Genomic DNA, 13,394 nt, shown 5'->3' on the forward strand with positions numbered 1-13,394 from the left:
GTAATGGCGGACAGAAGAATAATGCAAATTTTGACGGCTTACCCGTACAGTACAGTCCAAAAAGGTACTGAATTTTGACCTCAAGGTGCTGAATTTGTTAAAATGTAGAACCTCGATTATTTCAACCCAAAATCAGTTCAAAATAGAATAGAATATACCTTGTTTATCCTGCCAGAATGAGACTGAAAAGTAGGGTTATTTATGGTTATTTATTAACCATTTTGTTCTTTGGTAATCTAAATTTTGCCCCTTTTCCATTGTTTTATAATATGGAATTTCAATTGTTTCAACTTTCGATTATATCAACTACCCTCGGTCCCACTTAGTTGAAATAATCGAGGTTCTACTGTACTGAGCGTGTCTAGAACTCAGTAGTAATGGTACACATCAACCTAGGTATGGGTATTATGATGATCGTGAGATTAAACCCATGGGCTCTGTCTAATCAATCAATGATTGTTCAAGTTTAAATAATAATAGACTCTTGAGTGGAAGGTAACCACTAGGTGAGGTTAATACCTTAGGCGTTCTCTACCACCTAACCCTTAGAGCTCCATTATTATGTGGTCAAATTCTCAAATAAATGAGGATAAAATCCCATACCTCGGCTAGAATCAAACCCACGCTCTCCTGTTTACCAGGCGAGCGTCTTGACCACTACGCCACGGAGGCAGTTTTCACACCTCAGGACTCTTTTTCAGGCAAGCCTCGTCAGTTTCTGCTTACTGTGCGAAATCCCGTACGTGAAATAAATACCTTTCAGGCAAGCTTCGTCAGTTTCTGCTTACTGTGCGAAATACCGTACGTGAAATAAATGCCAAACCCGATGACCAACCATATGACAAACCTCACCCATGTACTAATGTCCAAATTGATCATGAGATAGATATTCATGAAGATACTCAGGCACGGGACAAGCGGTACCCAGGGAACTTTGAACTTGAGACGGGCCCTGTTTTGATTCTGTCGCGCGAGGCATACAAACACGACCGTGTAAACCAGCCCTAGGAGTGTGAACGTCGCGTACTGTAGCGCGCTCGTACAGTCGCTCGTGGGAACGGGGCCTCCCGTTAGCGCGGATTGGCTGTCTGTGAAATACATACCGATGACCGTACCCAGCGTGTTGGCATGAAAAGGTTTAACTTCGCTCGTAGACGCGTCAATATATCCATCATGCTCGCCGCGCCCGCTCAACAAATAGTTCCTACTCAATCCGCTAGATCGCGCCACTGTCGCGTTGCGCTCGACAAACTCCGCGCTCAGATCAATGCTAGACACCGCGTTCAACATGAGACACACGGCAATCGTCAGGGCCACGAACAGAGAGATGCAGCTCTTTGCGATCCGCTGCGACGTTGCGGTCACTTGCGCATGCGCGGGGTTCCAGTTGAACAGCACGGCGAGCGCACGCGTCCATGCGTTACCGTGTTCGCACGCGTCCGTGCGGAACTGATCGCTACATAGCGTATTGGATGACGCACCCGGTAAGGTTGACCGGAGCGGTCCGATTTGTATCGTCTCGCTGACGACGATGTTGGATACGGCACCGTTGCGTTTGCCTTCCGGCCGGACGCACACGGATTCGTTAATGACGCGCGCCGTACAGTTGGCGGATACGATCAGGTCCGTTGCAATCGTTTGACGCACGTTGATTTCCACGGGCGCGGCGGAACGCACGGGAGTCGTGTACGTTCGAGCGTGGTCGGAACCGTCGACCGAGAGCGCTTCGGGATTTTTCGTCGCTTCGGGTCTGGTCGGAAACGCTTCGTAACTAGTCCGGACTTGGTTATCAACACGATTGTATTCACACGACCCGTCTGCAGGCAAAGTTTCATTGCTCTCCCGCATAGATTCCGACAGGAGGGAGCTTTGTTTCTCACACTCAACGCTTGCTCCGTTTTCCGTTTGCGTAACGCTTAAAGGCTGCGAGACGCTCACTTGTTGCCGATTTGAAAATTCGCGCCCGTTTTCTTCGGTTTGTCTTTGAATTTGAACGCACTGTGCGGCTCCCAACTGAACGCGATTCACTTCGTCACTTTTCGCGGATTTTTCGCCTAGAGGAAAGTTATCAAGCCCGACCTTTTCGTGATTAAACCCAACGTTTTCGGGATTTAAGCCACCGTTTTCGTGATTAAACCTACCGTTTTCGGGTTTAAACCCACCGTTTTCGTGATTAAACTCACCGTTGTCAGCACCAACCTTTTGTCTCGGAAGCTCGCGATCTCGCTCGCAGGGCAGGAACTCTGTCTGTAGAGCGTACACCTTGACCAGGGTAATCCCGGACTGTTCGCTCTTCATGCGTTTGGGCCGACGAGATTTCTCGTCGCCAACAGGACGGATATCTTCGTACGTCACACTACGGTCGAGCGTTTCCTTGTACGTCACACTTGGGTCGAGCGTTTCCTCAGGAAGGGCGTTAACGGAGAAATTCTTCGCGTTGATGTCTTTCTCAGCAAAGCTGCTGCTTTTGGTTTCCTTCTCCGCGCACGAGGTTCCTTTGATAGGCGTATCTGCGCCATCCTCGCTATACCGTAGTATTAACACACTGAGTGCCACGATGGTGTAGGCTAGCAGTGTCCCTATCGAGAGCATATCGACTAGCTGGTCTAGCTTGAACACCGCGGACAGAACAGCAGTCAGCGCGCCGGTTAGCAATGATGACAGTACCGGGGTTTTCGTACGCGGGGAAACATAGGAGAAACAGTCATACAGCAGCCCGTCTAGCGACATCGCGTACAGGATACGCGGTAGAGGGAAGAGGGCCCCGAACATGGCCGTGAGTAGCGCGAACAGAGACCCCACCGTGACCAGCCACTTCATGACGGGCCAACCGAGACTGTCGAATATATGCGGGAACGGAGCTTCCGCGTCCTGCTCATAGTAAGGAATGATCAGGGTGAGAACGATAGCGATGGCGAGGTAACACACAAACACGATGAACAGTGAGAGGAGGATGGACAAGGGAATGTCCCGCTTGGGGTTCTTGCTCTCCTCACCCGTGGTGGCGATACAATCAAACCCGACGAACCCGAAGAAACATTTCGCCGCGCCGACGATGATTCCGTTGAGGCCGAACGGCGCGAAACCTCCGGTCCCGCCATGTCGCACGGTGCGTGGGATGTCCTCCTTGCGGATGGCCCAGTTCCGAGGATTCATCTTGAACAGCCCGCTGCCGACAATGACCACAACGGTGCCCAGGTTGAGAAACGTGAAGACACTGTTCAGACGTGTGGATTCGCTGACACCCCACGAGATCAGAGCGGACATGAGCATAACTATCCCGGCGGCGATGAAATCCGGATAAGTTGACAAGAAAGAGTATCGGTCTGTCGTTAAAGCTATTTTATGCAGATCGATAGAACAGTTATTTGTTATTAGTTATTGGTCGTAAATTAGGCTCGACATTTTCATATTTTTCGTTCCTATATGATCATAACAAATTTAACAACACTCTTGTGATTGTTGAACTCATGGCTAAGGTGACTAAGGTCCGGGACTAGAGGACAGCTGTAAAAGGACTTTTAATAATAATAATAAGTTTATTCTTTCATTCTTTACAATATTCTTAACATATTCTTCATCATCCCTCTAAGTACTTCTGTACTTTTAGGGACCGTAACTTCTTCTTATTATGTAAGGTATTCTTGATTTAATTCATTTTCATATTTCATTGTTATTTTCAAGATATAGTGATTTCGTATTTTCTTTTTCATTTCGTTCTTATTGTCTATTTTTTCAAGCTCCTCTGGTAGACCATTTAGTAATGATGGAATTTGATACTTATAAGTAGCTTCTCCATTTTTCTGTCAGTATTATCCTAGAAGTATCCAAAGGTAAATGTTGTAAACCTAAAAATGGACAGGCTTGAAACCTGTGTCCGAACTCCGAAGATTTTAGACCGTTTGAAGAGACTCAGGTCTGTGAGACCGTGCGGTTTGTCAGATGATCTGAGCATGAATGTCGGGCACCCAGGTTCTCCCTGGAGAGAGAGTGGGGGAGTTGGATTGTAAGTTCTAATTATATCTGCGGTAAATCAGATTCTCTAGTGATTGATTAAAATTACGCACACCCGTATTGTGCATGTGGGTAAGTACGTAGGTCGGTTTGGAGTACTTTGGACCTCAAAAGCAATCAGCAGTAAAATGGGTAGGTAGGTAGGTAGGTAGGTACCAAGTAGACAAGTAGATACCTATACAAAGTGAGTAGGTGCCAGTTTAGGTTAGGTAGTACAGGTACCAAAATATTATCTTCTTCATTGACCGCAAAACAAATTGGACTCAAGTTTCAAATCAAGAGTTTAGCATTTAGGTAGGTAGTTTGTTTCTAGAAAGGTATAAAGCCTAATCTGAATGATATGGAGACGAGTAAAGTGCCTAGTTAGCTTAGTTGGTAGTGCGTCTGCCTTGTAAGCGCTAGGCCGCGGGTTCGATTCCCGCCCGGGGCGGATTTTATCCTTTGTTTGTTTCTAGAAAGGTATAAAGCCTATAGTTCATCCCGATCAATGTGACAGCAATGAGTCATCAACCCAAAATGAAGGAACCAATCAGATTGCAGGAAATCCTTACATTGTTGCAATTCAGGTAAAGGTCCATTTTTGATAAACTCTCTCTTCTAAAATGCAGAGGTAGCTCTATAAGTTCAGAGGTTGGATTCCAGAACAGGTAAGGTGGATATCGCCTATATCGCCTTACCTGACTTTGTTTCACTGTCGGAGGAAGCACTGTGCAAAATAGCTTCCCCTTTTAGAGATTCTCTACCATTGCACATGTGACATGTTTGGCAACAATGCCTATTTTTTTGCTGTCACATTGATCTGGACACAGGACAAAAAAGTGGTCTATTTCGGGCCTTTAGATCTCGTTTTAAAGGTTCGGATATATCTTTGTATAAGTTTATAAGTAAGACCAATGAAAATAGAATAATTTGGGGGACCCTCTCGAAAGCGTTTTCTTTTTTGGGCCAGATAGGTTATTCTGGTTAGTCCGTTAGTTTGATCACAATGATCTCAGTTCGACTCCAGGCCTGACAGTAATTATAAATAATGGCCAGTTATAAAGCATGGATACCATGGGTCAGGAAAAAAACCATGACAGAATGAACCAATGAACTCTATGATAAGGTTACAAGCTAAGATTTTTGAGCCTTAAGCAGCGTCCACACTATTATTTTTGATTCGCCTAAGTCCTAAACTATGTCCACACCAGAATTAGAGCGGACAGTAACTGCTGAGGACTTATCGTTCAAAATGGAAGACAAGCAGGACATTATAAGTCAGCCGTTCCGAGAACGAAACTTAGCTATTGAGGATACCAAAGTCCTTTGATCTTACCTACTTTATTTGGTTGACGTTGATCGACATCGGTTGACTAGTGTGGACGCACTTTTAAGGTGTGTTCTCACATCGTCAATTGACGGCCGGTCGACTGTGTGAACACACCTTTAGAGATTAAAACGGTGTCGATCAAACTTTTTACCAAAGCTCCCTATTGAATATAGGGAGCTGTTCATCTACATCGAAAACCGGAATAAACCAGATTGATCTAGTTTCTTCTTCTTCTTCTTCTTCTTCTTCTTCTTCTTCTTATGTCAGAATATGAATAGGTACCTAAGGTTCAAATATTCGGCTATGCCCTCTCTCATGCTGTTTTGAATTCAGCTCCCATGGCGTAGCCGTAGTGGTCACTGCACTCGCCTTGCACGCGGGAGACCCGGGTTCGATTCCCGGCGGGGTCAAGAAATTTGTATCATGCAAATGATCGGTTTTGGGGGATTTTTGTCACATTTTCTCACACAAATGAGCTCTGATCTTGAAATTTGTCACGACGACCTACGAGTATAAACTCAAAGCGAGAAAGTTTTAGATAACACTTCAGTCGATAATTTAAGACCGCAGATATTTGGCACGTGACAAGTGATTGATAGAATAATGGTCTCGCGATCTTTGACAGACTTATCTTTGTTATACAATAGCAATAGAGTATACAATAGAATAGATTAGAATAGAAAATACGCCCCTGGTTGTGACGCATGATATAACAGTGAATTATCAAATACCACTTGACACTTGATAGATCAGAAACATACTAATACATCTAAGGCCAGATAACCTGATCCGATCCGTCTGTAAGGTCTACCTAATACCTGATGAGCACACACACTATCAGGTAGACCTGACACGTACGGCTGAAAAGATCCGTCTGTCAGGTCTACCTGATACCTGATGAGCATACATACTATCAGGTTGACCTGACAGGTACGGCTGAAAAGATCCACCTGTCAGGTCTACCTGATACCTGATGAGCACACACCCTATCAGGTAGACCTGACAGGTACGGCTGAAAAGATCCGCCTGTCAGGTCTACCTGATAGTGAGTGGCTGGCCTAAGTAGCAGGGTACAACTGTGACCGGGTGGGTAACTTTCTTTTGTATCCTGATGACATGATTGTTGAAGCAACCTCAGTGGTGTAGTTGTTAACGCGTTGGACTTTGGATCTGGAGGTTGGTGGTTCGAGTCCAAGTCAAATCATAAAATCTATCTAGGTGTAATAATCGGGGATCGATATTTGTGACAAGCATTTAAATATGCTTAACACAATTAAAATTTCCTTTTAATATGATTGTTGATTAATTTTGATGATTGATTATCTCAGTCTCAAAATGTGGTCCCGACAATGCCGGGCCTAACAAAATACAGCATTTATTACTATCGTAATAATAAAGGAAGGACGGGCTAAAAAGGTATAAATATTTTTACAGAACTTTAAAAACTTTTTGAACTTTTTGAAGTTCTGTAAAAATGTTTATACCTTTTTGGTTATCCTTTTCAAGTTGATCCACAGAACTTCTTATATGACCGCTGAAACCCTTCAAGAGACTTTTCAGTCCTATACTAGCAGTATAAACAAGGCATTCTTTGCTCACCTCAAAGTGTTCGTTCAAACTCGGGTCGTCTCGTTACACTTCGGGTTTGGGCCGGGCCGTCTGCACACTGGGCGGTGACGAGGTGGTGCTCGAACTTGACGTCTCCCCTCCACCACTCTCCAGCTGTTTGAGAAGTCGAAACAGTGCTGCCGCCTCGCGGATACGAGAAAACTCAATACAGAACGCTTGAACCTCGATAAACAGCTCCTGGGAACACACATAGAGAGTGAGGAAAAAGAGTTAATGAAAAGATGAAAGCCAGCCTAGTTAGCTTAGTTGGTAGTGCGTCTGCCTTGTAAGCGCTTGGCCGCGGGTTCGATTCCCGCCCGGGGCGGATTTTATCGCACACATTGTACCGTCCGTATTCATCTTCTTCCAGAGGGAAACCAGTTTTTGGATGATGACAATCTGGTAAGTAGTCATGTACCTATCCTTGACATTTTGTTTGACATAGGTTTGGTGACAGAGGTTTAATAGGTTTGACAGAGGGAACTGTAAGTGCTAAGGTCTTATCGTTGGTACCTATAAGTGGGGTCATCGGCTATAATAAACACCCTTCTCCTCCTCCGTCTCCTTCTTCCTCCTCCTCCTTCTTCTTCTCCTCCTCCGTCTCCTTCTTCCTCTTCCTTCTCCTCCTTCCATCTTCTTCTTTTTCTCCTCCTCCTCTGCCTTCTTCTTTTTACTTTCTATTTTCAATATTTTTTTGAAACACTCTGTCGTTTGTCTTGACATTTCCCAGGGACATTCAGAATATCAATCTCACTCCTCATATCCGCGCCATGTACCTTAAATTCTACATACGGATGCCTCCCTATATTTTCGGCGCATGCAGTGCCTACGTGATTGATTATTTGCTGAAGAAACAGGTCAAGATTACCGGAGTAAGTTGTGAATCTTTTAAATCATTTGATTATTCAAAAGTAGGTATTTATTCGTGGTCACCATAAAGCCAAACAGTCTAAAAGCCTTAAAACCCCCGATATTGAAGATGAAAAAACGGTGTATTTTTCTTTCGGGAAACATTTGGAGCTTCCGTTTCCCTTTTGGAAACTGACAACGTCTGTACTAAACTATAGCAAATCCAAGAATCACCCTGCCAGCCTAGTTAGCTTAGTTGGTAGTGCGTCTACCTTGTAAGCGCTAGGCCGCGGGTTCGATTCCCGCCCGGGGCGGATTTTATCCCGGATTGGTAGTAAGGACTCCATGGACTTCTGATAGGCGTTCCCAAGGAGCGAGTCGATCTGATTGGAAATGGCTTTGGCTTCGGAGGCCGTGCCTATGATGTACTCGAGGACCAGGTTCCAGCCGATGATGTAGGCGGCGAACTCGCCGATGCTCAGGTAGGTGTAGTTGTATGCCGAGCCTGACTTGGAGATGCGCGAGGCGAACTCGACATAGCAGAGACCTGAGGACAGAAGGAAGAAGAGTTCGATGGGCGTTGAAGTTCACAAAAAAGACATGGATTAAATCTTTTAAAGAGTATTTTTCTTCTCCAATTTCTCTAATTTACCGAAAAAGGCCGACGCCAGGGCCGCTATAATAAACGGAATCACCACAATTCTAAAGAGGAGATACAAGATTAGGTACAATGGTTTTCCCAACTCGGACCGCTTCTCTGTTTACCTGAAAGGGCCGATGCCAGGGCCGCTATAATAAACGATATGACCACACTGGGCCCGGCCTGGTTCTTAGCCACAGACCCGGCCAACACGTACACACCCACCCCTAGCGTTGCTCCTATCCCCAACAGAGTTAAATCCGTGAGGCCCAGCACACGCGCGAGTTTCTCGCGAGATCCGCTGCCGTCGTCATAGGCGTCTTCCGAGTATGAAGATTTCTTCCGCGAGAGCGCGTCTAGGAAGTTGCTCAACCACATGGCGGCCAAGGGTTAATGGAAAAGTCAGTCCAATGAAGGGTTAAATTGATTATTTTTTATTCTTTTTATTTCTGGTATTTTATAAAGTCCGTTTAAGAGGGTTAATTTGAAGAAAAAAAAAGTCAGTCCCGTAAAGGGTTAGTTTTTAACTTATCGTCTCTGAATTTACGAATTTTATAAAGTCCAATAGTAAAATTTCCACATTTCTTTGTCTTATTTATTTATTTTTTATTCATTTTTTAATATAATTATTTTAGTTTTAAATGGATTTCCTTTCAAAAACAATTTGTACACAACCAATACCGAGTGCAGATTCAGGATTTCAAAACATGTACGAACATTTAAGAACACTATTACCGCTCTTTGGGCAGAAAATAAACAATGACATTTCACTTTTTTTTCTTTCTTTCTTTTTTTTCAAGTTTCTTTTCTTTTTCACTTACCTAGTTTCTTTAATTTTTAAACTTATTGGACTAAGGGGAAATCCCAACGTACAAATTTTCATAGTTATTTATTTAGTTAAATATAATTATTTCAATTGATTGATTTATTTTTAAATAAGAAAAGTACCCTGTTTTACCATTTTTTCTACGCAATTGATTTTTCTTTATCAAATTTGTTATTTTTTCTTTGTTGAAGACGCTTTACTCTACAGATAGTGTGTTCTTTGTTTGTTTGATTTAATTTCTTTCTATTTTTCCTAAATTTTTTTATTTCGTTCGCGTGTGATTCAATTAGTAGTTTTTTTTCTAAATAGATATTGTTCGATTAATCCAAGATTGCAAAATTTTACTAGGCAAATAGTTTAAATATTATTAATAATCTCTTCGAAAGAATTAGTATACCTTTTTTTTGACAGCTATTAATCTAAGGTTGCAAATTTTGATGGGCCAATTTAGACCCAATAATTATTTTATTTATTTATTTGATTACACGCTAAGCATCACGGCCATGTGTGAGACCCAATAATTCAAAGTCGCAAATTTTACGCAAGTAGTTCGTTCGAAAGATCTCTTTTCGGCGCGAACGACCGACTGTTCGTAGTGTTAAAGCGCCGAAAAGGAAAGGAAGGAAAAAAATAATCACTTTTTAATTTTTGACCAGATCATTGGCCCGTTTTTTCGACACCTATTGACAGCGATTGTGCGCGAATCAGTCGTCGACACGAATTAAAAACCATACAACCACTTGATATCAATGAGAGTTTATCACAAAAGCGAAGATAAAAACTAATAAATTTGTGTTCACCCTTTTTAGTCCGTCCTTCCTTTATTATTACAATAGTAATAAAAAGGTATAAGGGACGGACTAATGTATTCGCTTCGGTGTCGTCTGTCACTCTGTCTGACCCCATAGAAGGACTTATCCAAACCTAGTCGACCTATATATCAAATTAAAGGCTTCTATGGGGACAGATACACAGACACCGAAGCGAATACAATAACCCATCCACTATACCTTTATTACTATCGTGATAATAAAGGAAGAACGGGCTAAAAAATACTTGCAGTTATAGCCAGTTGATGTTATTAGCATTTAAAAAAGTAAAAATGGTCGAACAGATAGGGAACATCAAAATTTCACATAAAATAAAGTAAAATACAGAATATCATTCACGAGAGAAATTCTAATAAATCCTCGTAAAATAGAACCACAAGAAATCAAGAGAATTACCAAAGATGGAAAGAAAATAGCTCAACTTAAAATTAATTAAAAATAACAATAATATTCAAGAAGAAAGGAAAAAATAGAAAACTGGAATTGAACAAAAGAAAAAGAAAATAAGCTAGAATTATTATATGAAATAGAAGAAATCGATGATAAATATCAATCATAGAAGAAGAAGAAAGAATGAGCTCTAACCGAAGCCGCGTGAATTTACAAACAGTTGTCTGGATGGTGGTTTGTCTGATGGTGACGAAATGTCAATGTATGGATCCCAATCAAAGGTCTCGCGCGTCGAGATCTAGTGGTACAGGTAAAATAATTATTTATTTATTTATTTAATATACCTTATTTATACTGTCGGCTAAGACTAAAAAGTCCCATTATGCTAACAGTTTAAACAGGCCTCATTTATTTGTATCAAACATAAGTACATATGTACATAGGTTTAACATTGAAAAGGGTGGAGATAAATAATATAAAAAAGATATTAATGGTAATAGCCACCAAAGAGGTTGCCACTAAAGAAAATAATGCTGAACAAGTACCGTTAGGCGTACAATATCTCTAGTAGCGCGGTCAAACTTTCTTGACTGGGCGGGGGACAGCTCCTTTTTTGTGACAATTTTAAACTGACGTGACTTCTGACCACGTACCGTGTAACCGCGCCCCTAATATTTGTTCCCAGGTGCCAGCCTCCATAGACCGCGCGCCTACACCTGCCCCCGCTACTCCCCCTACACCCCTCTCCGACCGGCCAACAACTACTGCGAATCCCTAACCAGTCTAACTTCCCGACACACTTCGGGCGGAGTCGGAACTCCCCGCCACACTTCGGCCGGACTCGGAACACCGCCGGTTCGTTTCGGGACCTCGCGTCACCTCGGGTTTCCATCGCGAGACTCGTGCGGGTTCGGAGCGAGCTCGGGCGTTTCCGGCGGATCACTGTACGTTCACAGTTCACCCATGTGTCCGTCGTGCTCAGGTGAGTGAAATGCGTTTGGGTTAGTTCGGAACGCCTTCGCATCAGTTCGGGTTAGTTCGCGTCACCTCGGGTTTCCATCGCGAGACTCGTGCGGGTTCGGAGCGAGCTCGGGCATTTCCGGCGGATCACTGTACGTTCACAGTTCCCCGATGTGTCCTTCGTGTTCAGGTGAGTCAAATACAGTAGAACCTCGATTATTTCAACTCCAAAAATTGGAGTTTTTCCCTTTCTTTCGATGAAATCCTACCTTATCAGAGGAAGAGATCATTGAAAGTGTTCAAATAATGAGACTAATGACGAAGAAAACAATATCGAAGACGTGTTTTTTTGTTTGTTTCTTAGTTTGTTTTATTTATTTAAAAAATGAAATGGTACGAGTATTTCTTCCCTATTTTGTTCTTTTATACCACTAAATTTTCATTGTTTTATACGGAATTTCGGTTATTTCAACTTTTATGCAGAACCTCGATAATAACAACTACCCTAGGTCCCAATTAGTTTAAATAATCGGGGTTCTACTGTACTTCGGGCATTTCTGGAACCCGCGTTCTCTGTTTCAGCTGCTACTTGCTTCTCAAACGCCGAGCGCGTAGGATCGCGCAGAGTTTCGCGGATGGAAAGATTTGGCGGCCCGTGTGGCGGCAGAAGTCAATCCACAAGTGCTTCCCCGGAAAACAGTGGAATTGGCGGCCCCGATAGAATTGACGGTTCGCGTCTTCGCGGACCGTCCCATAGAAGTGTCGGTACGGATCACATTGTCGTCCCATCTCGCCTGCCCTCCGCGAACGTAAGTCCTGAAAGAATTGGCGGCCCGCCTCCTCGAGGTCCCGCCGAAGATGGGACTGAAGGCCCGCCTGAATCGCCGCTCGTGAGTCGAAAAGTGTCCAAGTGTGTTCCGTCCCGAATCCAACAGACCGTGTATAACTTTGAGGTAAATGGTCTTGTGTCGAAAATATTTTTATGAGTCATCTATTGGGGGACCTTCAAGTCCAGGCCAAAATGGACCCCGTTCAGTGTAGGGACCCCAAATTTCAAGGATCGACGTGCATTGATTCAAGGAACTCAAATTTCATCAAAATCGGACCAGGCAATGGCGAGTTAGAGCGGAACAAACACATAAACAATCATCTAAACCAAACGTAAAATGGTCGAGTAAAAACGCAGACCTTCACTTCGTTCGGTCAATAAACAAGGTACATTCTCCTGATCCTAATCACATATTTTTGTATATTTTTTTTTTTTTTTATTTATTTAAACAAGGTTTTTTATTTACATATGTTTAAACTATACCTATGAAATATATAAGACCTTGTTTAGACTGCGGGAGTAAAGGGGGTCTGCTTGATGTTCCACTAGAGAAAGTTGTAACCCGGTAATGTCCATGATTTGATATATTACCTTCACCAAACTACTGCAGGATAAACAAGGTATATTCTATTCTATTCTATTCTCACTTCAGGTGGTTGACCCCATATCCGGCAGAGGTTACAAGTTGAGACGCTACAAGGGTAAAGTCCTCCTGATCGTGGTGACAGCTACATTCCATGCCCACTCACCTCAACTGATCCCTCTTAATACGCTACAGGTCAGTTAGTTTTCTAGCTATGAGACTATAAACTCGGTGGTGTAGTGGTCAAGACGCTCGCCTGGTAATCAGGAGGGCGTGGGTTCGATCCCAGCCGAGGTATGGAATTTTATCCTCATTATTACTTGGGTTCAGGGGAGGATAGAATGCAAGGGATCGCACATTTCCCACTCGGTGATAAGTCTGCTTGATGTTCTACTAGAGAAAGTTGTAACCCGGTAATGTCCATGATTTGATATATTACCTTCATCAAACTACTAGTTATATTCTACTGAGGAAGCAATTACTTGGGTTCAGGGGAGGATAGAATGCAAGGGATCGCACATTTCCCACTCGGTGATAAGTCTGCTTGATGTTCCAC

General features: G+C 43.2%; 2 protein-coding genes across 5 annotated transcripts in view; one reads left to right on the forward strand and one right to left on the reverse strand.

The window, feature by feature from the left end:
- Window positions 1–310: 310 nt before the first annotated feature.
- Window positions 311–8,834, reverse strand: LOC103509203 (cationic amino acid transporter 3-like). Of its 4 annotated transcripts, XM_026823603.1 has the most exons (4): window positions 8,546–8,834; window positions 8,108–8,327; window positions 2,404–3,325; window positions 338–2,373 (listed from the first exon to the last, which is right to left on the reverse strand). In XM_026823603.1, the coding sequence occupies exons 1-4, from the start codon at window positions 8,796–8,798 to the stop codon at window positions 760–762; spliced, it is 3,009 nt and encodes a 1,002-aa protein (XP_026679404.1). In that variant the 5' UTR covers window positions 8,799–8,834; the 3' UTR covers window positions 338–759. The 4 variants fall into 4 exon arrangements, with proteins under 4 accessions (XP_026679406.1, XP_026679404.1, XP_008472022.1 ...); XM_026823605.1 differs by having other exon boundaries at window positions 311–3,325; window positions 8,646–8,788; XM_008473800.3 differs by having other exon boundaries at window positions 338–3,325.
- A 695-nt stretch (window positions 8,835–9,529) lies between these two features.
- The window catches only part of LOC103509202, a gene marked incomplete in the record, with an annotated part of 6,243 nt that continues 2,378 nt past the window's right edge, over window positions 9,530–13,394 (forward strand). The window contains 5 exon segments of the mRNA XM_026823606.1: window positions 9,530–9,670; window positions 10,448–10,776; window positions 11,152–11,448; window positions 12,009–12,235; window positions 12,908–13,033. Of these exon segments, the coding sequence (XP_026679407.1) occupies window positions 10,650–10,776; window positions 11,152–11,448; window positions 12,009–12,235; window positions 12,908–13,033 (777 nt within the window).

The sequence above is a fragment of the Diaphorina citri genome, unplaced genomic scaffold (genome assembly GCF_000475195.1).
Source record: "Diaphorina citri unplaced genomic scaffold, Diaci psyllid genome assembly version 1.1 scaffold474, whole genome shotgun sequence".
NCBI lineage: Eukaryota > Metazoa > Arthropoda > Insecta > Hemiptera > Psyllidae > Diaphorina > Diaphorina citri.

Coding starts and splice junctions, on each gene's coding strand:
- LOC103509203 (XM_008473800.3), bottom strand. CDS start 8,798: ATGTGGTTGAGCAACTTCCTAGACGCGCTCTCGCGGAAGAAATCTTCA. Junction 8,328..8,545: donor CCTGGCATCGGCCCTTTCAG/GTAAACAGAGAA, acceptor TTCTGTCCTCAG/GTCTCTGCTATGTCGAGTTC. Junction 3,326..8,107: donor ATGGAGTCCTTACTACCAAT/CCGGGATAAAAT, acceptor TTTAACGACAGA/CCGATACTCTTTCTTGTCAA.